This window comes from Ammospiza caudacuta, chromosome 3 (assembly GCF_027887145.1).
Source record: "Ammospiza caudacuta isolate bAmmCau1 chromosome 3, bAmmCau1.pri, whole genome shotgun sequence".
Classification (NCBI taxonomy): Eukaryota; Metazoa; Chordata; class Aves; order Passeriformes; family Passerellidae; genus Ammospiza; species Ammospiza caudacuta.
Window position 1 is genome coordinate 92,152,122 of NC_080595.1, and position 25,215 is coordinate 92,177,336.

General features: G+C 37.4%; 1 protein-coding gene across 2 annotated transcripts in view; it reads right to left on the reverse strand.

The window, feature by feature from the left end:
* Positions 1-16,676: 16,676 nt before the first annotated feature.
* COL21A1 (collagen type XXI alpha 1 chain) overlaps positions 16,677-25,215 on the reverse strand; it is a 65,900-nt gene continuing 57,361 nt past the window's right edge. For both annotated transcript variants that reach the window (XM_058802195.1, XM_058802196.1), the window contains 7 exons: positions 25,053-25,097; positions 22,975-23,007; positions 20,072-20,218; positions 19,934-19,988; positions 19,443-19,643; positions 17,917-17,994; positions 16,677-17,170 (listed from right to left, as the gene is read on the reverse strand). In XM_058802195.1, coding sequence (XP_058658178.1) covers positions 16,983-17,170; positions 17,917-17,994; positions 19,443-19,643; positions 19,934-19,988; positions 20,072-20,218; positions 22,975-23,007; positions 25,053-25,097 — 747 coding nt within the window. In that variant the 3' untranslated portion in view covers positions 16,677-16,982. The remainder of the gene's footprint in view (positions 17,171-17,916; positions 17,995-19,442; positions 19,644-19,933; positions 19,989-20,071; positions 20,219-22,974; positions 23,008-25,052; positions 25,098-25,215) is intronic.

Below are 25,215 nucleotides of genomic sequence, written 5' to 3' on the forward strand. Positions count from 1 at the left end.
GATTAAAACAAAAAGAAAGTTGCACAGTAATGATCAGGTGTTCCCTGAAGCATCATCAGTAAAATACTGCAGATTTCCAGTTTTCCTCTTGGTTAAGAGTTCAAGAGTGAAAACTGTGTTCTTTCTGTGCTCCTCAAAAGAAGTATATTTTGAAAGACCTATGTATTTCTCAGCCTAATTCCGCATAATTATCTACCAAAAGTATTGTATGTCTTTTTCACTCTAGTAGTAAGGAATTGACAGATTTCCTATGCCCTTATTGATTTCATCATATAAATAATTTTCTTTTAAAGCATGTTTTCCTCAAAGATCGAGATGACATTTATGAAATAGTGATGTGCTTTGGAAAGGAAAAGAAAAATTGAACAGTCATTGTTGCATATTGCTATTTGTTCAGGGAGTGTTTTAGCTGCAAAGCAGTGTGTATATACTTACATGTTTAAAAAGGACTGTATATTTGAACTAGAGCACATAATGTTAAAATACAGGCCAAGGCTATAATGATGTCTCTTAGTAAGGAAATGTCCAGTTCTCTTTACTATGTTTACAGAAAGAAGTGCTATGTTTTAACATCAGGCAAGAAAGCAAGTTTCCACAGGCAATGACCTTCAACAAGATGCATTTTTGTAGCCAGCACATGTGGTAGTTCTATTAGCTCAGAGATTTCAAGTAAGAATCCCCCAAATCCAGCTGCACACAGGAGCTGCTTAATTTTATGTTAGCTACATGTACATTTTTCCAGCTCAACTAACTGTGCAAATAGTTTGACTAAGGATTAGATGATTCCCAGCAATTTTAAGTGTTCAAAGAACATATGCTAAGTGACTTTCTAGTTTGTTTTGCCTTCAGTGTATTTGAACAACTAAGAAAAAAGAAGAAAGTAAAAAATTAGCTAGTAACCAATTCTGATGGGCAATGTTATTTACAAGTTCTGAGGTCTTGAATTGCTGTAACTGTGTCCTGAAATCACATTTTGATTTTGCTAAGCTTACGACATTGTCTTGTTCCTTCATGGGTAATTTGGAATATCCAATATAATAGTGATGGAATTACACTACCATGTAAATTCTTGCAAATTAAGGAAGTTTCATTTAGATTAATAATTAGAGGTATCAAAAGAAAATCAAAGCCTTTTGCTGCCACGTCACTAGAAAATAGTTTTATTGTTAGGATTCTAGCTATTGCTCTGGACAACAGTAGCTATTAGTTTCAAAAGTAGATCTGAGTATCCATTATATTTTCATTTGATATCCTGATCTGCAAACAGCAAAGCAGAGGGGAACTAACTTTTACAGAATTAAGTGTAACCAAAAGCATAACTGTTTCAAGGAGAATCAAATATGACAATGCATTGATTGAGTTTGTACAAGCCCACAAAATATAGATGTTTCTAGCATATCACACATCCCAAATCTGTTTTGAAGCACATTTTGTACAGAAATGTGTCCTGTGTATGGAACCCTTCCAGTAAACGTATTACTTGTCTATTGCTGGGTTCAAACTAACCCTTCTTACTCTCCTCTTCTCACTCATCCCTCAAGAACACCACAGCTAGAAAATTACATTTGTCATGGAAATGTGCTCTCCAATGATGCAAAAGGTCAATAAAAGGATGTTTTCCAAATCTAATGTCTCTGTTACTATGCCTTGATTGGTGAACTGATGATAAGTGGGCTAATAACATTAAGTCAGTTTTTCTGTTCCTGCCCTTGTCTCTTGCTCCTGGGCATCTTTTCTCTTTTGGGTTCTGGTGCATTCTACATTATGTCTTGAACATACCCAGCATTGTAGCCTCTTCATCAAATGACAGAAATCTACAGAATAGCTATAAAAATATATTTTTTTTGGTACAGAAGAAGAATATAAAATTTGCCATCACATGAAATGTGAACATTGTCCATAACTAAAGGGCCCTAAATAAATGCTGATTTTATGGATCAGCAGCTTGATCTAACTTCAAGGTATGCTTTAATTTCCAAGTTGGCCCTTCTTTGAGCAGAGATACCAGGTTACTTTCAGAAGTCCTTTCTAATCTAAATTATTCAATGTTTCTCTGTCCTGCCAGTTTATCCTGGTTACTAACATCTACTTGGCTTCTCCAAATTACATATGTGTTATAATAACCACTTATTTTTATCCATTTTTGTAATCACTATCTTGTAGGAACATACTCTAGGCTTCAATGAGAATTTATTGTAACCACCTAAAGAAAAAAAGGAAAGTAAAGAGGTAATGCAAAGGTGTTTACTGTCAGAGTTATAGAACAGGAAAATGAAGATCATAATAATATGCAAGGGAAATGTTTGGGCTTCAGTGAAGGAGGGCCCCTTCATAATGGACCTTCATTGGAGACATCTGTTTGGCATATCTTCCACTGCTTCTGTAAAGGCTGTGTTCAAATGGGGATGCCAATAAATATGAGGATCTACTCATACAGACTTCTTAAAGACTGGGTCTTACATCCACTGAAACTCAGCAAGTCAAAATAAAAAAGTCCATCCAAAACGTTGCTGTTAGGAGGTCCTCTCAAGCAGCAGGAGAGCTTGACAAGGAAGTGGGCTGACTGAAATATAGTAAATAGGTATTTGCCTGAAGCAGAATAAGATCTGGAAGTGTGAAGGCTCTAGATTATCTAGGGAATCTGAAGCAGCTCTGGCAGGAGAGAAGGAATGTGGCTCAGTCAGGAAATGCTGCTTGCTCAGCCTCAGCAGCCAAGGCCAATAACTGATTTCTGTCTTGGTGACCTGCAAGGAATCTACCCTACAGATTTGAAAAATATGCCCTAAAGCCTCTGCTTCTTCTTTATAGTGGTGCTTGTGCATTTTGAAGAGCAGTGCTTCTGGGACTCGGTGCTGAGGAAGCTGAAAGAATGATCTGCTGACTTGTGAAGTATCAGAAAGTGCCACTGCAAAGGGCCTGGAGTCCACTTAGAGAAAAGCTGCCAGGGCTCATCTGAATCACAGACTAATCCACTACATTGCTAACCCACATAAAAATTGATGGTTCCTCTGGGACTAAAAGTGAGTAGATCTGAAACCACTAGAGCCAGAGGCTCACATTATATTCTCCTCAACTCTCCTCAGTGTATGAAAAGGCTAGACAATGACTGACCTCTTTTGGATAGAATGAGATAAACACATGCTTGCAGGGATACAAGGACAAAAGAAAAGCAGTTAGTAGAAGGAAGAGAAAATATACCCTGTTTATGTGCATACCTATTCCAGTAGCACTTTGGCTTCCTTCTTTATGTTACAAAGAGAATGCTGCATAGACATGGCTGTAGCACCCAAAAAGAAAGAAAGGAAACTTTTTGGATACAATAATTTGAAACTCTTGAAGAAATTTCAGTCATTGAGGATAAGTGAGTAAAGTGGCATGAAAGAAAAAAGGAAAGGTAATTTGTTAGGTTGATGAATATCTTCCATCCTAAATTTCATCCAAAAGTAAAGAGCACTAGCAAAATCTGGAAGCCTTCATACCTTCAAAATTATTAGCCAATGAGAATAACAGAGATTTCTTGGATACAGCATTAACAAAGATTTCAGGTTTTCAGAAATAAAATACAGTAGGAAGATGATTTAGAGGTTACCTGGAAATATATGCATGTAGGATTTGGAGTAGAGGGAAATAGCAGCCACAGTTGTGATAAGGGTAACAGTGATTGTCCATAGATATTGAAACCAGTGGGAGCTCTAAAATAGAAATGGGACATTAATACTCTCATACTAGTTAGCTATTGGTTTATTAACTTTCCCAAGCAGATAAGTTAGTAACTTCCCCAGACAGCCAGGTCAGCTGGGATGGAGCTGGCAATGTCTAATCTGATGAACTGTCTTGGTATCTAAAACATGGTGTTTATATGTGCCTACATGCACATGTCTTATGAGATGGTCTCTGGAATGTTTTCACTTCTGAACTGAACTTGGCAATTATTTAGGTAACATCACGCCAGGGATTTTCCCTCTATTCACTGACACAAAAACATTCACTGGCAGTATTTCACTTTCTAGTACAGATTCAGCCAGAGAGAAGGATGGATCTTGCCTGTTTTTAATATAACTCCATTGTAGATGCTACTCCCAACATAGTAATCCTTAGTTCTGTGTAAATGAGAACAGGCACTTCTTTTAGAAAGGATTTAATCTAGCCTAGTATGGGCATTTACACTAAAATGAGAAAAAAATCACACTCTTTTTCTGTCTCAAGAAAATAAAAACTATAAGAATGGAGCTAAGGATGAACTTGGAATGAAGTATGCCTGATTTTTCAAAGCTTCTCAGCAAGATCCCATGCTAAGCTAAAAGAGACTATCATGCACTAAGAGTAAAAAAAATCCCAGGATATTAGTAATTGGTTAAAAGACAGAAAGCTAGGTAAATAGAGTGAGATGGCAAGAATTTGCTGTCAGGTCTTTTTTGCTGCTCCATAATTTCAGAATTTATTTGAAATATGGAACAAATAATGAGTTCACAACTTTTGCCAAGTTCACAGATGGCAGGGATGTACTCAGGATCATCAGCTCTTAGACTGGATGAATAGGGCAATAAACAGAAAGTGTTTTTCACTAGAAAGTGTTACAAGCAATTACATAGACTGAAGATGAAAACCATTATCCAGTAAGTGAAAGCCTATGGATGTAGGGGAAAAAGAGTTCCAAATCACAGATACAGGAAGGTGTGTCTGAATTTCTTATTACATTTCAAAGGCCTCAGAGTTGCTTTAAGTATATTTGTGAAAACATCAATTTAAGGCTCAGACACAGCTGAAAGTCAAGCGTTATTTGGAATTACCACAGTAAAGGAGGGAAACACATCAAAAACCAGTAGAAACAGTACAGAAAATGAAAAACCTCACTGCATCATGCCATGGGATCGTGCTTTTCAGGATATCATACAACTAGGAAAAGCTCAGAAAAAGGGACTGTAAGGATGGCATGGAAAGACTCCTATACAAAAGCAGATTAAGAACAAAAAAAAGAGATATTTGAGGAAGAATGTAGTAGTGATCTACAAAATCCTTTTGAGTATGAAAAAACTGAGCAGTTTAACTCACAGATTTTAGAAAACATAGGTCCAATGAGGAATCCATATCTAGTTTGGAGAAAAGTTGTAACATGAATGAGGAAATTAACCATTTGAGTGAGAAATTGAAAAGAAGTAAAATAGTCTTTGCTTTTTTTGGTCACAAAAATGTGTTTCATTGTCCTACATTTCTTGCTTTGGCAAAAGAAAAAGGGAGACCAAAAAAAGAAGATGAAGAAAACAGCAACCCCCTCCAACTACTAAACGTGATTGGTTTCCATTTCATGTAGATTCTGTCTCACAATTAAATAGCAAGTAATTATGTGTCTATGTATGGAATTTCTCAGCTAGCTTTTTGTGCTATGTTTTTAAACAAAAGTTTGGGTTCAAGCAGAGAATGAGGCTTTGAGCCTTCTGACTGCCTCTTTTGATATCTCCCATTTGTATACACATACACATTTTATTTGTTTGATTGTAATGGGTTTGTTTGCCTTGTGGGCTTCTTCCTCCTACCTCCTTATTCCCCTTCTTTTGTGTCCTTTTACTTCAAAAGCTCTGTTTGATTTTCCAGGAATGAAAAAATATACAAAGTTGTGAAACAAAGGAAATGTAACAATTTAATATTCCTTCAGGATGGAATTGTATGAGGAATTTTATGGGAGGGCAATTATAAGCCTCAGTATGGAGCTTTCTGTCTTTTATGTGTGTAGTAATTTCGGGCACTCATTTGGGCCTGGGACCAAGACTGGAACTGGCCCAACCCAAAAAAACTACTAATTGAATGTTTCAGTCAAAAGCTGCAATCCTAAAATCCCCCTTAGCGTGCCACTGCTGGATGCAGAGAGCAGCTCAGCTCAGTGCTCCACATCTTCTCCTTCGAAGTCCCCCAAGTATTTAGACAGCCGTGGACCTGCTTCTAAAAACAGATGTAAAGCTGGTCTGGTGCCCAAATTCAAGCCCTACCTCCACCATCCATGTGAAACCAAGAAGGTTTTGTCACAGAACAACTTTTCTGGCCCTGTGGCAGGGTCTGTTCCTGGCCCAGCTACCTCCAGCTATTTCAGGTACCCCTTGGGGGTACCATGCTCTGAGAGCTTCGAGGACAGAAACTCCCACCCTCCACTGCATGTGCTGTCAGTTCCAGTTCTGGTTGAGTGAGAGGGGTATGAAGGCAGCCATTTCAGCCCAAAGGGCTCAATGGGCTCCAGGATGCAGAGGAGGATGTGCCAGGAGCCCTCTGACACCAGCAAACTGGAGAAGCTTGACACATGGCTTATTTCTCATTCAGAATGCCTGGTCTGGGTTGTTCCCTGCAGAAATCCTGCCATGACCCTTGTTCCAGGTTCTCCACTGAGCCAGCTCTGCCACTTACAACTCCTTCAACGGGCCACAGCCCATCTGCAGGAGGTCGCACCCAGGCACCAGGGAAACATCCAAGAAGTTTCAGCCCTCTTGGCTTGAGACACTCAAGCTCCCAGCCAAAGCACCAATGTTAAGATTACCCAGGAGTGCTTTCTTTAACTCCTGCTGCTCTGTAAGTTTTTCTGCCCAGGGTGGGAGCAGAACACCGTGGTCTGACTTTTAAGGCACTTTATCAGCAAGCTGTGCAGTCAGTTCAGTTCAAAGCCTGTTTCTGTAGGCAAAGGACATTCACACATGTGGAATTTCTCTGGGGGCAGTAGTAGTATTTCCACTTTCCCACACAACTTCTGGGCAGGTGCCCCACAGCTGTCCTACAGTTCTGCCCCTCCTGCTCCTTTCAGCCAAACCAAACCCTTCAGTTTCAAGCAGGAATGAAATGTTCTCACTGTATTTTGGATGAGTGTTTCCAAACATAGCCCACTTTATAGGAAAGGGAAATTACAGTCATATTGCTGTGTATCAGGAGATAATTTCACAAGCCTTAACTCAGATGTGGCTAATGGGTCAGAAGATTTGCTACCCTCCCTAGCACTGAGGGAGGTTACTTCAGTGAATAATCCAAGGCTGATCCTTCCCTAAGTCTTTCCATCTCAGCTCACTCCCAACAGCTCTTCATTATTTTTGGAAATCCAGGTACATCACCCAGGGCTGTAAGGCCAGCTCTAGAGATCACTGCCTGTACTGCATCTGATTCAATCCCCTTCCAGCCCTTAAATCCCTTCATGTCAGCTCCCTGAGCAATTATGCACTCTCTTAGAGTGGTGTGGTGAGTGAATCCAGAGAATTTTCACTGTTTTTCTGAGTTCTCAGTGTCACAATGAGAGGAATTTCAAGCCTTGTCTTCAGTCTGGAAGAAATATCTCTTTCAAATTAAGATCAGCCATTGCTTTCTGAGGGCATCTGATTCATTAGTGATGGACTGAGGCTAATACATTTACTCATACTATAAAAATATTAATTCTCATATCGAAGAATAAGGAAATATCTGGCTGTTGATTTATATCCTCCCCTAATTTGAAGAAAAATCAGTTAGAAAAGCAGCATGATCACTTTCTCTAGAAAGACAAGTATCCCTTGACCTGGAATTTACTCTTTCTTGACTGGACAGGCAGTCATTCCAATGAGGAGCAGAGGAACTATATCTGTAGTGTTCCTTTAGCTGTAACTCTGTAAACAGTAGACACTCTGCTTTTTCTGAATCGTTTTTAGCATATTCATTTCCTTTCCAAATTCTAGGCTATTTTTGATTATGAAAGAATACACTCAGTTTTCAGCAACATGGAATGCTAAGTTGCTACTGTCTTTCAGCCAACATGTCTTCACATGCATGGATTTGGATGTCATCTTGTGTTAAATGAGCTTTCAAATGACAAAGATATTGCAGAGAGAACTTGATCATACATATTAGCATTGAATAGATACTTTTTAGAACTGAATGAACATTGCTGAACTGCTCAGAAATGTTTGTACCTTACACTAATGAGCTGTATCTATTTTCTCTTCTGAATGAAGTGCATACTTAGATACTAAGAATAAACACAAGACACTTTCTTTGACTTGTGTGCAGGACTGAACTTCAATAATTTTAAACAGCTTGAGAAGTGAATTTGATGGCAATGTACATAATTCACTGGTTACGCATGGAAAGGTGAACTTACAGAGCTGAAGCAGAACTGCACTGAGCACAGTAAAGGTGAGACAGCCAGGAGAAGCACTTCATTAAATAGCATATCACCAGAGCTTCTCATGGCACCAGAGTCACTTGAATTATAACTATGTTTTGTCTGATCACATTTTTAGACATAATATCATGGTTTAGACCACGAAGAGACTTTCCCCCAATCAGGCTGTGAGCACTGCTGGGAGAAGGGGAAAGAACTTGCATGGAAAATTTCCCTCTATTACATGAAAATGAGCAGATGAAGTTTGGTGAAAACAATGTGCCAAGGTGTACAGTTGTGTGTCCTTCCTTCTGATCATCCAGCATGAAAAATGTGGCCGCTTACTATCAAGAATATGCCAGAACACCTCCTGTAACCATAAAATTTCCCATAAGTACACTTGCTATAAAAATTAATTTCCATTTGTCAACACCTAGTGCCCAGTGCTCTCAGGGCATTTTAACAGATGAAAATTTGTTTAAACTTTTGATTTAAGCATGACAAACATTTTGTTATGTATCTATAAAGCTCCAAGTATGATCCAAGTATTTTTACTGGAAATTAAAATGTCACTTCTTCCAAACATGTTATTTCTTTACTTGGCATACGGGCACAACAGATGGAGTAAATGTGAGAAATTGCTGTAACACTGAGAAAAGGTGGTTCTTAACGCTGAAGAGTTAGAAGAGTTTGGAACTGATGTTAAAATTTGCCTCCTTGACTTCCTTGAAGTCACTGCCATGCAATGCCATTAATGCACATACTGCATAATCTTCCAAGGAATAAATGTTGATATCATATGCACTGATGTGAAGCAGCACTCTCCCAAAACCTGGTCTAGTGAAGGGTGTCCATGCCCAAGGCTCACAGCCCTACCCAACCTGGCTTTGAACACTTCCAAGGATGAGGCATCCGAAAGTTTCCAGACAACCTGTTCCAGTGCCCCACCACTTCCATTGCATATTTGCATTGTGATTATATTGATGCCTTGAGAGGCCACCTGGAACAGAGGCTGGGCAGAGCTAAAGGAATAAAGTAGATATTTATTAAAAGGTCTTCAAAGGATGCACCTTGGGCAGTACAAGAGCCCGGATGACACTACACCCAAGCTGGATGATGGATCACATGTTTTCACACTTTTATAAGTTTTGGTTCATTTACATATTGGGGTTAATTGTCCAATTACATCTTCAGGTTATGAAACCTCATCTTCCCCGATTGCTCTCCTCTATTTGCTGTTGTTTACACTTTTTGGGCCTGAAGCTGCAATGGTGTCCTTGGTTCTCGGCTGGAAAAGCATTGTTTTCTCTAACTAAACTGAAGAGAACTTGTGAACACTTTATATAACTTATATTGGAAAATAAGATTGCAATCCATTCAATTGCACCTAATTATATCCCTCACCAACTCTTACTTGTTTAATAAAACAAATATTCAGCCTAAATTTTTAAACAGTAAAGAAATGGACACATGGTAAAGGGCTTGAGCTGTATTTGCTGATTAGACAACACAGAAAACCAACTTCAAACAGGCAAGAAATTTAGTCCTAAGAAACACTATTTTTATTACCACATCCTTCCAGCTCTGATAACAGACACACAAGGCAGAAGGTTTCCCCTGTCAATATCTCAGAGCTCCCTCCCACCACACAAATTCCTTACAGCATTGGTGCCATGAGTCCTGCTCACAGACCTGTTCAGCAGCAGTCCCCTCCTCCAATCAGTCTTTTCTCTCTCACACAACTTTGCAACCAGAGAGAACAATCCCATGGTAGCAAAGGAATATGCACATAGCTCTCAACAGACTGCAGGTCTGCCAGTAACTCCCTTTATTCCTCAGGATCTAGGGAAATAGCTGGCTTTTGCACCTCCTGTTTACAGGAGCATTGCAAGCACAGCAGAAGAGACTGAAGTAGAAGGAAGATGTGGATAAAGACACATACAGACTGTGCCATGACAAAAGCAGAACAAAAGCTTAACAAAAACAGAAATGTAGTTAAAAAGAAATGTAGTCAAAAAGAAAAAAAAAAAAGAAACTGAAAGTGAGATTAAAGAAAAAATGTTCATTGCAGATAGAGGAAAATGAAAAAAGATTGACTGATGAGTTACAATCAAAATATTACTCCAAGGTTTCTCAAGCCTTTGCCAGTATGAATGAATTATAAAGGCATCCTTTAGGTAGTGATGTCATTGTGAGGTAAAATGATAATAATCTACTTCTATTTTGAGCTATATAAAATTTTCTTTCTCATGACAGACACTGCCTGAATTTATCTACCAAAAAAAGTAAGTTTTCCTATTTATTATCTACTACATCTACATGTTAAAGAAACATTGATAGTAACGTTTAATACCTGTTTGCTTTTGCCAGTTGGTATTTTGTGGGTACCTCCAGCTTTTATATGTGCTCAGGGGTATGTACACCTGTTGGAAGGCACCTCCAACAATAATTTGATTCATAATTTAGCAGTGATCTGGTTACAGTGAATACTGAAGAGTAAATGACTTCTGAACACTGCTTCTGTTAGCCTGAGTAATAATGAGCTGCCCTGGAGAAAGCTGCTGGTTGCTGGATTCCTGAGTGCAACAGACACCCTGGTGCAAGAGAAAAAATTAATTTTGGGGGATTTTATTATTTATTAATTTATTTATTTAATTATTTTGGGGGAATGCCAGTTAAGCCCCTCCTAAGAAAGGCAAAGCAGCCCAGTTCCTGAGCACAGATGGCTTTGGATGTTCGGTACAAGATTTATGTGACCACAACACACAAAGCCACATTCTTTTTCCTCATTCTAGATTTGAGGGTTTTTTCCCTGACAAGCATTATAAAAGGACTAACATGTGCATAAAAAATATCTTTAAACTTTCATAACACAAATACTGCTAAGTGCTAGCATTTGCTTGCCAATTTCCAGAGGAGGAGATAGTATCAGGGTGAGACAGTTATTATAATCCTGAATTCTCATCCAGACCTTTGGTCCCAGCTGTCAGAGACTGCTGGTGCTCATCACTGACACATTCATCATGAGCTGTCACTTTTGGGAGGTCTGTTCCTTCATATCAAGAGAGGTGCTATACCCACAGTGTACTTTCCCATAATTTTTTTTGAGAAGGACATGGAAAAGCACAAGTCATTCAATACATATTATATTAGAATGAAGGAATAAAGTGGATGACCTATTTCTTCCCCTTCATTTGCTACCCAGACTCCTGTACTGCTTAAGCCATTTTTTTTCTTCAGGATCCATCTTTGCTACATTAAAGGTATCATCCCCATCTTACACACCTTGAAGAACCATGTCCCAGTTAGAAGAGAGCTTTTTTTTTTTTCTCCATCTCTCAGGTAGCATTACATTTTTCAACAGTTCAATAATGTTATTTATTTGAAACACAGTTTCTCTGCATTATTGGGAGTTTTTTGCATTATATCCAATATGTGATTTCAATGTTTCCCAGAGATACTATGATTTTTTTTACATTTTTTAAAAAAGGAAAATCAGAAAACAACAAATTAAACACTCTTTGGAGTTACGAGCTTCCAACACGAGAAAGATATTTTGGAAGCATTATGGCCATATGATGTTGTAACTGTCAAATGGCTACATCTTCTGATGAATTCTCACCTACCTTTTCCTTAGGTGGTTACTAGATACTTTTACAAGCATAAAATTGGGGAAAAGTGTCAGAAAATCAATACAGAGCACTTTAGTTTTTTAAGCCTATCGCAGACAACCAAGGAGCTTCAACCTGCCAAGATACCCACAGGAGAGCTAGCTGAGTGGCCAGGTATTACCTGAAAAAACATCTAGAGCTTGCATTTTGTGCCAAGAAAGAAAAGCATAACACAGAATAATACAATATACTGGAATGTCACCAGAATATTTTTTGATACAAAAAAGCACTTCTATGCAAATACTGGGAGATGCTTGTAAAGAAAAAAAATCAGAAACCGTGTAGTAATGATTTCCCCATTGTAAAAATGGACTTAAATTCTCCAAGATACATAGATGATGTCCTCTATGAGAAAATCCTGCTTATCAACAGAAGAAAATAACCTACAATTTGTTTTTATATTAATTCAAGTTTTAAACATTTCAATAGCACTCCAGAAGGCAATAGCTCTTAAAGGAGTTTATGGTCTCTGCTGACTATGGACTATCAGGTATTGTGATTTATCACCTTTGTGTTCCTCCTACAGGAAAAACTTACATTATCTTTTCACAGAGGTTTGATTCAATCCATGTGAGCCATAGTGAGTGTTCATCGCCAGGACAGTCAGATATGCTGAAATTTCATTTTAATGCACCTTGAGTTTTCACAGAAATGAGGTTCTCTAGTTCTGAAAGATGCACAGCTAGCAATTCTCAGCTCCTCCTCTGAAAGGCCAACCAACCTTGACATATGCTGACTACTCCTGAAGCTGACAACGACACCTTAGCTCTGAAGCAGTAGAAGGACTGAGATTGTTCAGTTCTTACAAGACTAGATTTCCAGACTAGACTGCACAGTTCAGAAAGACAGGGTGCCATCCACAGGGCCATGGACAAGCTCGAGAAGTGGGCCCATGACAATCTCATGAGGTTTAATGAGACCAAGGGCAAGGTGCTGCACCTGGGTCAAGGCAACCCTCAGTATCAATCCAGGCTGGGGGATGAGCAGATCCAGAGCAGCCCTGATGGGAAGGGCTTGGGGGCGCTGGTGGATGAGAGAATGGCCTGGCAATGTCAACTTGCAGCCCAGAAAGCCAAACGTGCCCTGGGCTGCACCAAGAGCAGCGTGGTGAGCAGGGTGAGGGAGGGGATTCTGCCCCTCTGCTCCACTCTGGTGACACCCCACCTGCAGGGTGCCCAGCACAGGAAGGACAAGGACCTGCTGGAGTGAGTCCAAAGGAAGGACACCAAGATGATTAGAGGGATGGAGCATCACTCTTATGAGGAAAGATTAAGAGAATTGGGATTGTTGGGAAGAAATATTGTCAGGGTGGTGAAGCACTGGAACAGGTTGCACAGAGAAGTTGCAGATGCCCCATCCCTGACAGGCTGGATGTTCTAGTGGAAGGAGATGTCCCTGCCCATGGCTGGAAGTTGGACTTTAAGGTCCTTTCCAACCCAAGCCACTTTATGATTTTATGATTTTACTTTTTTATTTTTATTTGTAGGACTATGATATCTTTCAGTTAAACAAATGAAGAACTGAGAATGATACACACACACACACACACACACACACACAGAGATATATACACATATATACACATGATTTATACATGTATATATTTACCAAATAAAGACCATCTGTGACATCTGGTCTTTTGCTAAATCATATCTATTTATATATAGACACATCACTCCATATGTATTTACTCCAAACTTCTCTAAGATCATGATTCTCAGAGGTGAAAATTGCTGAGCTCCATCCATACAGCATTAGGCTTTCATTAAGAAATCCAGTTCCCACAGTAATACTTTTCCATTCTGCATCTTTAAGTCCAAGTACATGCCTAAGAAACTGAGAGAAAATAGCAATCAATGAGCACAGTAAAGTGGTAAATGTTAAATCTATTTTATGCACACAGAGATATTAAGAGTTGAAACCATATTAAAAATTTAGTGTAGTGAATCATAGTTGCTCTACTGACACCAACAGGCACTAGACAACCAGAGGGGATATTTCTTAACTCAAGGTTAGACAGCAAAATGATACAAAAAAAAAAAAAATCCAGACTTTTTTTTAATCTTGCCCTCTGCTTAAAAATTAGCCCAAGATCCACTTTTATAGACTATCATCAGGAAAGTGAGTAAATGTCAGTTAACAGAGTTTCTAGTAATTATTTCCAGAGAATATCAGAGATGGTGACATGTTGCACTGTGATCTTTTTAATTCACAGCTTCCGATTGAAGATTAACTTCTGCAAGAACGTCATGCAGTTTGCAACAGTAAACAGAAGTCTCTCTCCTGTGGATCATTAATCTGATAATACTCAAGTTCATACCATTTGTTTAACCTCTTACTGTAGAATCAGATGAAGATCTGGAAATATATTCATATTCTCAGTTAAAAAATCCAATCAAGAAACAATCTTGGACACACCTACACTGCTGTATAATCCCACTATATCAAATGAAGTCAGGAAATTAAATGATTATGATGTCTGCTAAATTCTGGCCTGATAAAATTTTAAGGAGGAATAAATGAAATCACAGGCTCCTAGGCTATAACATATGCATTTCACTGGGATGGAAGATACTTCCTATAGAGCTCTGGGCATTTAATAATGTAGAACTACATTTCCAAAGTGTCTCCGTGTATTTAAGCTACTACTACTAATTTTCTTAAAGGCACCTGCACAGACTGGATGGCTAGCATGTCTTCTGGAAAATTCCAGCTTGTCAAAACCAAATAATTTTTTGTAAAAATGCCACAGTTTCAACAGACTCAAATTCAGAGCAAAATATCAGAGATCCAGCAGCACTAAAGCTCAAAGCATCCAAACAATTCAGGAGTGTAGGCAATCAAACAGATTCAGCATCAAATCTCCCACTTTTGCAGATCAAGGCTTTGAATTTGGTTTTACATTCAGTGAAGCCTCTTAATTATTTAGTTTACTAACTCAGTCTTTCTTACCATATTATTATACAAAATGAAATGGGTCCAACATGAGATTTTAGCTAGCTTAGATTGTACTCTTTGAGCAGCACTGTACAGAAATACTCATGCTAGGCCAGACTGAGCTACTTTAGATACCAGAAGGAGCAGAGGATAAGTAACTATCTCTTTTATTTGCATGGAAAAAAAAATTAGGACAAATGTTCCTTAGCAGCCTGACAAGATGATAGCCAGAAGACCAACCACCCCTAGTGTATGCATATCAATGCACACAGCCTGGGGAACAAACAGGAGGAACTGGAGCACACTGAGGTCAGTAGGGGAAAAAAAAATTTTAAATTTTAGAAGAGAAAATTTCAGCTCTCTCAGACCTAAATTGGGAAGGATTTCATGGGAAGCTTCCATGAAGGATAAAGGAGCTAGACCGTGCCAGGAGTTTTTCTTAAATTCTCTTCTTGGAAGCACAAAAATAGTTCATCTCCTTTAAAGATAGAGAAGTAGGTAGAGCAAGAGACCACCTTGGCTGAACTGTGAGCTTCCGAGTCTGTTCAAAAGAGAAGTGTTCCAGAGTTGGAAAAGCAGACAAGCACCTGTCATGAACTATAAGGGAACTGCACCAGTGCACAGAAACGCAGACAGAAAACCAAAGCTGAGCTCAAATAGAAACTGGTCATACATATAAAAAACTACAAGAAAGGGGCAATTAATAGATGCAAACTGGAAATTCCTCATATATCCTCAGTCAGTCACTCAGAAACAACCCTCCAGTAGGACTAATGGGGTGACAAAACCACCACTACTTTTAAAATTGAAGCTTGATATATGTGTTCAAATGAAATCACAAACGAAGCTACCAATCAGACTGGCTGAAAATCAAGAGGATTTTTCTACAATTAGGGAACTCTGGTCTTCTGTTTGTATTCACTGTAGTCAGAGGTCCTTCTGACTTGCACATGTTTGGTTGGTCTTGGTTTTGCCTCCTCTCAGACTCATAATTCACTCAACCATACATCTTATTGGAAAGTGTGTCTTTTATTTTACCTTGAATGTCAAACATATTAACAGTCTCTGATAGTAGGACAACAGAAAAACAATACATTAGAAAAAGTGACTTATGAAGCACGAGTTAACTTAATACAGGACTCTGCCTTAATTTAAGAAATGAATTTTAAATTCTCATGGGAACTGTGCCTTTGCTCTTTATGTAAAAGCAAGCAATAAACTTCATTAGCAAAGCATACAATGAAAATTACAGACAGCTGGCTTAAAATGAAAAAGGAAACAGCAAACAAACATTGCAGCTTGTCAGCCACCAGTTAGACCTTTCTCCTTGTAAACCTGCTTATTCAATTTGGTAATACAGTTCTTGAGCAGAATCAGCAAAGAGTATATAACTTGATACTTCATTACACAGAACTGTTACACTGGGGTTGTGCAAACATTTTTAAATCTTTAATTTTGTCAAATCATAGCTAAAGCCAGCTATGTCAGGATTTTAGTATTTTTTATATTTACTCCTATTTTGGTATAAGTTGAATCACCCACATGGAAACTTTTGACATGTCACAGTTGACAGTACCACCTTCAATAAAACCTTGGCCCTTGGACCTGTAGTTCTACCTTTGCATTTGACCTGGGTTTGAAGCAGAGCTGCATGGCAAGACAGGTGGCATTTCTCCTGTGATGCATCCAAGTATCTGTCTTAATTCATAAAAATCTGGTAACATGCTTTCACTCACATCTGGAGCAATGACATATGAAATAGACATAAGACAATGAAATTTGCGCACATATAAAGTCAAAGTCAGCCCCATTCTTTCAAAATCAAATACTATGTATGTTGGCTGCATGTGAAAAATTTCACAGTTATTTATACCTGACCAATGCCATTTAAGACCTAATTCTGTTCCCAGTGGTGTTTCCAGCAATTTTGCAAAGGACTTTCTTTGGTAAAGAGAGGTAAAAGGAGAATGATAGGACACTTAAATACTAAATACTAAATATTAGAGTTAATTTTATTTCTATTAAAACTGATAATCTCTTTAAAAACACTTGAGATTCAACCAGTGCAAGGTATAAAAAAAAGTTACAGGTGTTTTGGAGTTTCTTGTCTAAAGGAATATATAACCTTTGAGATCATTATTTATAATGCTTTTAATGTCAGAGGTACTTTTGTTCTTTCTTATGGGATTATTGCTGGTCACCTTCCTGAGATTTGAAAGACCATGAAAGATAAGCACCGTAACTATTCCTCTAAAGTATCATATCACAAATTAATAATTTGGTCCTTTTCTAAATGGATCTCTCCCCACAATTACACTAAAACACAGTGATGGGTCACAAATTCCAGGGGGTCCAACTGGTCCTGGCCTTCCTGGAGTGCCACGATCTCCATCTTTACCAGGCTGCCCACGCTCTCCAGGACGGCCTTCCTTACTCATCCCTGGTGGACCTTCAGGACCTGAAAAACACACATGCAATAAATAAATAAATGCATTACTATTAAAATGAAAAAGAACAAGTATGAATCCACAATACCCCTGCTCTTTGGTAAAGTATGCAGATAAAGAAAACTTCATTTTCCTGCAAAAGACACTTCTTGTTACAAACTGCTTATATGTTTACATAAACGGCATGACATCTTATAAAGATTTTTTTAAATCACATGAAAAACACTTTAAATAAAGATAGCTTTTAAGGGAGAATATGAAAATCTGCTTTAGTACACTATTCTACTTTATCATATTATCTGGTACCACCATGGCAAGAATCAGTCCCTCTATTTCTATTTGTTTCTCTGCCTTTGGATGGGGCCTTAATATATCTTCTAAATGCCCAACTTTACATTTTGTATGCATATACTAATGTTATGAAAAATATTTTCCCTCATTAAGCAATCCTTAAAGGTCACATGATCATATCAGGGCTCAGTTTTCAGATATAGCTGACTTCAGGATCCATCTATCATGAAACAGCAGTCTCACATATCAATCTCCTACAGGACCTGTCTTATATTAAATAATTATTATATGGCAATTTATGAGGTGAAAGTGATGCAAGTGACAGGCATTACCCTAAAATATATTTGGTAAGTAAAATGTGTACAAAGTAGGCAAGTTTTCCCAAATTACATCAACATTTTTTCTAAACCACACTTCAAAGAGTTATTAGCATGCACTGAATCTGCACATCTGAACCATCCCTCACCTGGAGGTCCTGGGGGGCCTTGGATCCCAGGAACACCAACTCCTTGGTTGCCTTTTGCACCATTCTTCCCTGGCAGTCCTGTGAATTACCAAACACACGCATATCTTTGCACATCATTTTCATCCAATGAAGTCAGAAATCAGCACTTGATAATATTTATTGAATTAAATATGTAATATTTCAAAATCAAATAATGGGACACAAAACAACCCTTTTTTTGTAACCTGCACAGTGTGACTGAGTTCTAAATTATGCTAATTTCTACTGAATTTAGAGTTGATGCAGCAACAGTTAAGCAGACAGCCACTATCAGCTGAGGGAACAGATGATAAGTAATGAAGCAATTTGCTGTCATCACCTTCCTATCAGCAAAGTTTTTAATATGTTGTATAAAGGAGGTGAAAGTTTTTCATCATAATCCCTGTGGAATACAGAATATATAGAAAATGTTCCACAACACACACAGCAGAATTAAATCTCCACCAGAGAAGTATTGTGAAAGTCAATATATGAGCTTTCTTACAATAGTAAAACCCAGTAAATTCAGCTTCTTCATAGATACATTATCTGTTTTTCCAACATTTATGGAATGACCAGAACTGCTAGTGTCAGCTCCAGAGGAAAACTGCATATTCTCCTGTTGGAGATTACATTACAAAAGTACTACAGGCAAATCAGCATTACATACAAAATTAATTTGGTGTGCCAGGTCACAGCTAGTAAGTCACAAAAAAAGTAAATATTTATCAACCATTTGTCTGTTTACCATTGGCACATTATTAGCTAGCTGTTATTTCATACAGTTTTCCTGATTATTTTGATGCTACCAGTTACCAAATTATGGACTCCATCCAGTCCCTTGCTCTAGTTCCAGACTATATATGCATACTTAATATAAAATCTGCAAATATATCACAGGAATCAATTGGAATGCTTGGACAGCTGAGTTATCTGAAAGCATAAACCTTAGCCTAAAAAGAAACAATGAATGCTTATAAAGAAAGGAGCAAAAATTCTTTTGAGATAAAGAGAGCAAAAGGACAAAAAGTCAGAAAATCAAAGGAATATAAATACAAAAGTTGTTGGATGTCAAAAACCAGCACAGCTAGTAAGTAGCCACTGAATACTGTTTCTTAAAAAAGCAGAAATGAACAAGTTTGGAAGAAAAGAAATCAGAAGACATGGAAATACCTTGAAATCCATGTATATGCCTATTTGAGCTAAAAAAATAATCAAAATGCAGGTAGAAACATTTACATGAGACTAAGAACTCTCTAAAAAGATCAGAACAGAGTTTATAGTACACCACAGTAGAACTGAACAATATCTATCCGGCTTTGTTCTTGTATTCTCTCTCCTGTCACGCGTTCCCTGAAGGTGGTGAAACATCCACACACTGCTCCATAGTCACAATTCCTTTCAGCCAAGCTATTCTCTTACTCCACCCTGCATTAATCCTATCCAAAACTAGAAGCAGAAACCCAAGATATAAAGGCCTTTAGCACTGTGCCACACAGACACTGTACCTCTTGTCCCACGAGCCCCAGGGCGACCCGGCATGCCCATCAGCCCTGGAACGCCGTCATTCCCTGGCAAGCCAGGAAACCCTCTGGGGCCTTCAGGGCCTCTGGGACCTGGTGGGCCTGGAAGTCCTGGGGGAGCACTTTGGGACTGACAATGGTTACAGTTTTGTAGTCTTCCACTCTGGAGAATGGCAGGCAACTGGGCTAGGAGAATTCAAACAAAAAATTGCTTAACGTGTTGCAACAATAGAAGTATTGCCCCCAACCACTAATACAAAATCAGTTCCCTCTCTTAAGAGAATATAATACTTTTAGGAAATAAGATGGTAAAGTATGGAGCCTGTGATGTGGAAATATAGTTCTACACATATAGGAAAACAACCAATAAATTGGCAATATGGAACTTGCTTTCAAAAAAGCATTTCTGTAATTATCAGGAAACTTCTTTAGCGCTTCAAACAAGGAAACAACAGTAAAGAAGCTTTCTAACTTACTTCTCAGTACATCTGAACACACCTGTCGAACAAACTCTTCTGAAAATTCCCGTGCCTGAATTGAACAGAGAACAGAGCATGCAATTCTTTCCGGTTTTTAAGGTACCCAAAATGAAAAGTCTGATGTCCTATACATACAGGTTTTCCATCTGATCCAGGTGGTCCTGGGGGTCCTCTATCTCCTGGCTGACCTCTGAGGCCAGGAGGTCCAATCAAACCCTGGACACCAGATTCTCCTTTTTGTCCACTGATGCCTCGAATGCCTGGATCTCCTTTCTCACCTTTCTGGATTGAAAAACCAATGAAAAGCCAATTATATGTTCACAGATCATTTGGAAGATAGGTAGCACCAAACAAACATCTTCTAAGAACTCTTTATTGAAGATCTTCATAAAATTAATGTGATGCCAATGAAAATTAACTTGATATTGATGAGATCTATTTTGCTAAATGCATTGAAGTTTTCAGATTCCTTAGCAGCTGTTTCAGATAAAATTACCAAAGACAATTAGAAATAAATTGCCTTGACTTAACTTTCAAGATCCATTTTACTATTCATTATTAACACATGGAAGGAAGGGTTTTATTCACTTTTTCCACAGAATCAGAAGATTTTTTTATAGTATGTTAAAATCCTTAGAAGGCCAGAAAAACTGGATGTGAAATTCTGGCACCACTGAAGTTCCTGGAAAATTAAAGCCTTTTACCTTGTATCTTCAGTGTATAAGACAAAGGAAAAAATAACTTTATTTCAGTTAGGGATTTTTTTTCTTCTTTTTTTCCATCTGATTTATAGTAACTGTAGTCTTTTTTGCTTCACTGGAAAAGGTGAAAAAAATGCTGAAAAATATTTTGATATATCTTCACCAAAGCAATGGTTCCATTTATGGAATTACCTACTGCAATAGTTCATGTGGAGCACTTTCCCTGTTATGGAGCCAACAATACACCAGTATGTGCCCAAGATTAAAGTCAGTATACTACACTTGCTCCCTTATGAGTTTTTTCCTCCCTTGTTTGCTTAACATTATCAGTTGCTGAAAAATTTTCTTTCTTCACTTCCAACTATTTTAGATGGAACTGTGAGAACAGGACTATTATATATCACAAACTTATTGAAGCAAATAATAGAATTTTAATATGCTCATGCATATGGTCTCAATAGACTTCCACTGAATTTTAAATTATGGTATTTATATTACTTTGTAAAATCTCCTATATTACTTATCAAGATTCTTCACATCAGAAAAGTTCAAAACTTCCTGTCTTGCTCTATATTAGTAACAATGCCCAGGATTCTCTACATGAATTACTACAGGGTAACGAGCTTTAAATTCAGTGCCAGATTACCCAGTTTTATGAGCTAGGCTGTAAAATCAGACAGGTACTTCATGCTCTTAACAAAACAGAGAGACGAGACAAAGTGTGAGAGATGCCAGTCAAGTGCCTAAGAGTACTGCTGGAAGGGTGGCCAGTTCAGGGGCATGACCTGAACAGCAGCCCATACCTTCAAAAGTCATTCATTAATTCGGATACAACTTCTTCCAAAGCTGTAGTTGTAATTTATTTTCTTGATATTGTCATCTTGAATGTTGTAGTCACAGAGAAGGGATCCTCTTAGCTACCTCATGTAGATTTGTACTTGCTCATTTCTAATATATAATTGCAGAGGTGATTTTTTCATTTAAACAGTCAGCAAGGATCAGAGATAAGCACATGGTGCTTATGTAGCTACCTATGGCTATACTAGAAAAAGTATGTGCTGAAGTCTGAAATCATCTTGGGTTTATAGCTAGAAGAGGTTTTGTTTTGGTTCTATTTAAATTTTAATTCCTCTTACCCCTGTGGACTATATTTGCATAAAAGACTTGCAAGCTGAGCTATCTGAACTAAATATCAGAGGGGCTAGAAGGCATTAAGAACCAGAGAACACTGGGGAAATAGCATCTACTGTAGAACAACATTAGAGGCAAGAAGCCAGCATAAAAACACCAGGAGAAAATGTTGGAAGCATCAGCAGAATTGCCTGAAGAACTTGCCAAGAAACAACTGAAACTGTAGAGGGAAAATTTTCCTCGGTATATCTTGGTGTTTTAATGCTCAGCCACATCCATGTGAGGCCTTGTTTGCTGACCCTTGCTTTTGGCAAAGAAAAGCAAAGAAAGGAAAACAGCTCAGCGAGTGCTGAGACTTACAGGCTGAAGAAACTTATTAGAAATCAGAGTCTAACAAAAAACATATTTTAGAGAAATGGAAAATAAACTAGTTTTGTAGGTTTGATAAGTAAACACAATGACATCATTACAGCTTAATACATATTATGATATTATTTAAATTAATTTCCAGTAGAAATATTTTATACTTAAGGAGAATAATTCAATAGCATACAAAGAATCTTTTACCACTTTTGACAATAATTTAGTAAAACACCTATAAGCTAAACTGCAACTGAAGAATTCCTAACAGAAGCATATGAAACAACTTATACGTTAAAATGGATAAAATAATTTAATTATCAGAATGAAACTTCCAGCTAATGTATCCAGCTATTGATATGCAACAATGCTTTAAGGAAAAAGGTTGAACAAACAATATCTAAATAAATATGAAGAAGAATTTGATTAATGGGAAAGTGTATACTCTGATTTTACAAAATATTGAAATAAATAAATAATAGCCAACAAAATTATTACTTTAAATACCAATTTTTAAACAACATGCAACACAATGATTCTTTGTCTTTAGTTATTTTCTTTGGTTATTTCCTGTATTCAACCAATCCCTTCTTTTTTTTGTTGGTTGGTTTCTTGGCTTTTCAATTCTCTTAAAGTATATGTTTGGATTTAATAACTTTTAATGAAATGTATATCTCATTCTGTCTCTTTATAACTAATACTTCTTTGATATTTTTCAATTTCTCCCCTGTTGCTTATAGACATGTGAGTACAGATGACTAAACACACATTTTACAGATCACCTAATTTGCAGAAACAAATGGAGTCATTTTGTAATGCTATATTTATCATTGCAAAAATACGTACCTCTCCTCGCTCTCCACTCAATCCTTCTACTCCCTTTAAAAATAAGATGAAAAAGAAATTTAAAATATATGTTGAGCCAAATTACTTGGAATAAAAAATTAATAGTTTTTGTCCTTTGTTTTCAGTAATCAATCACAAATGGTAATTTTTAAAGATTCTCTGATTGCTACAGTACAAAAACCAAAGCTATATACAATGATAAAAAAATTATATCAGGGTGAATGAACAGTTCGGTATTACCTTTAATATCATGTACCTAGAGCATAAGTTGGGAATATATCACACCTATTATAAACATATAAACATAATATAGATTTAAGAGAAAAAATCTTATTCGCTTTACAAAAGAAATAGCATGTGTCCTAGCAGAAGTAAACTCCTGATTCAAACTGTTTAATACCATCTTACTAGGCAGAAATTAATTTCAGAGCCTTAGAAATACAGACTCTATGGTAAGGCAGATTTTGCATGCTATCAAATTATTCTGGTGTCATTGCTGCCAAGTGATTCAATGGTGTTACTGACCATGACGTCCCACAGCAAGTAGGCAGTTCACTTTTCTGATTCACTCTTATGGACAAGGAAATCTGTAGGGTGTCTTGGAGTCTTGAGAATTCTTGGAAAGATCTTTTGCTGTCTACTAAATGACTGATTTTTTCTGTTCCTGACCAAGCTAGATAAGCATGGGAAACAACTGCAGACTTAGTCTGTATTATTTTTTCAGCTTTCTCCAAAAAAAAGAAAGCAAGCAAACAGCAATTCAGTTGCATCATTCTATCTGGAAAAAAATAAGTTTTCTTTCACTATCACTTTGTTTTCCCTTATGACTAAAATAATAAAGATATTAAAAATTTGCCCATTATTTGCAAAAAAACCCAAAAAATGAGAAAGTTTAAATTGTAAAATGTTGATCTAGGAAATTATATTTGGTTAAGTCAATGACCTATCTTTTAGTTTAAACTATTTCTTTATTAAAAAATGTGGTCAGGTTTAACAATGAACTATTTTCAACCTACATATCTCTGAGAGTGTTAACTAACATGCAGTCTAGATTCCCTGCCCAGAATCTCCAGGAAGTGCGTCCATCTGGCTAGACAGGCAGCTGTATCAATGTTGTAATTCTGAAAAAAGCAACCGTGGCTTCCTTCCAAGTCTAGTTTTAGATATGTACCTCCGAAAAATACTTCTCTGTTCAGACATGACATAGATTATGCAGCTAACAAGTATTTATAAATACTAACAGCTATTTTCTGCAGAATAACAAGATCGCCAACTATGACACAATCAGAATACACTGGCCTAGAGTTAAAGAGAAACAACTGGATCTCAATGATTTACAGCTGAAACAGGAAACATCTGTAATTTATGAGCATAGAAGATGTCAATAATGACTCCCAGTATAGTCTAGGAGGTAATGGCTGCATGAAAGTGTAGCATAGTGCATGAAAATCTTAACATCTCAACTATCACTCTTATAACCTTTACACAAAAGCCACTATTTGCTGTGATCTGCATTTTATATTACTTGTAACTATTTTATAAAAATATTCTATAATTAAGGCTTTACTACAATAATAAAAGAAATGCACTTATGGTCTGTTTCTCAAAGTATCACAGAACACAGAAACATGTAGGTTGGAAGTGACCTCCTTGGATTCAACTTCCTTTGCAGAGCAGATGCAGCTTGATCAATTCAACAGGTTGTTCAGACAGGTTTTGCCACAATATCTATGAACAACCTGCTCCAGTGTTTGACCACCCTCAAAGCAAAATGTTTTTCCTGGATATCAAGTTCCTGTGTTCCAATTCATGTGCATTTCCTCTCTTCCCTTAAGCATGCACAGCTGAGAGAAGTGTTGCTCCATCTTCTCTGCATGTTATAGTTGTTATTTTAAAAATACTATGAGTGTTTAAGAGGCAACTATAACTATGTTATCATGTTACACATAAATATATTTCATCTCATGCAAAGGCCTATATGTGTTGATGGAAGAAGTGTTAAGAAACAAATATGAATCATGGCCTCAAGCTAGGATCACTATGGCTCTCTTGAAGTAGGATCACTGTTTTATCAGTACCTGTAAGCCTGGATTTCCTTGTCTTCCTTTTTCTCCTTTCAGTCCCTTTAGAAAAGAAGCACATTTTATAAAATATAGATTTATCTGGCACATGTTATTAAATTATCAAAAAAATAACACAAGGAGCTAAATACTAAAACCTATTCTAAACCAGGACAAATCA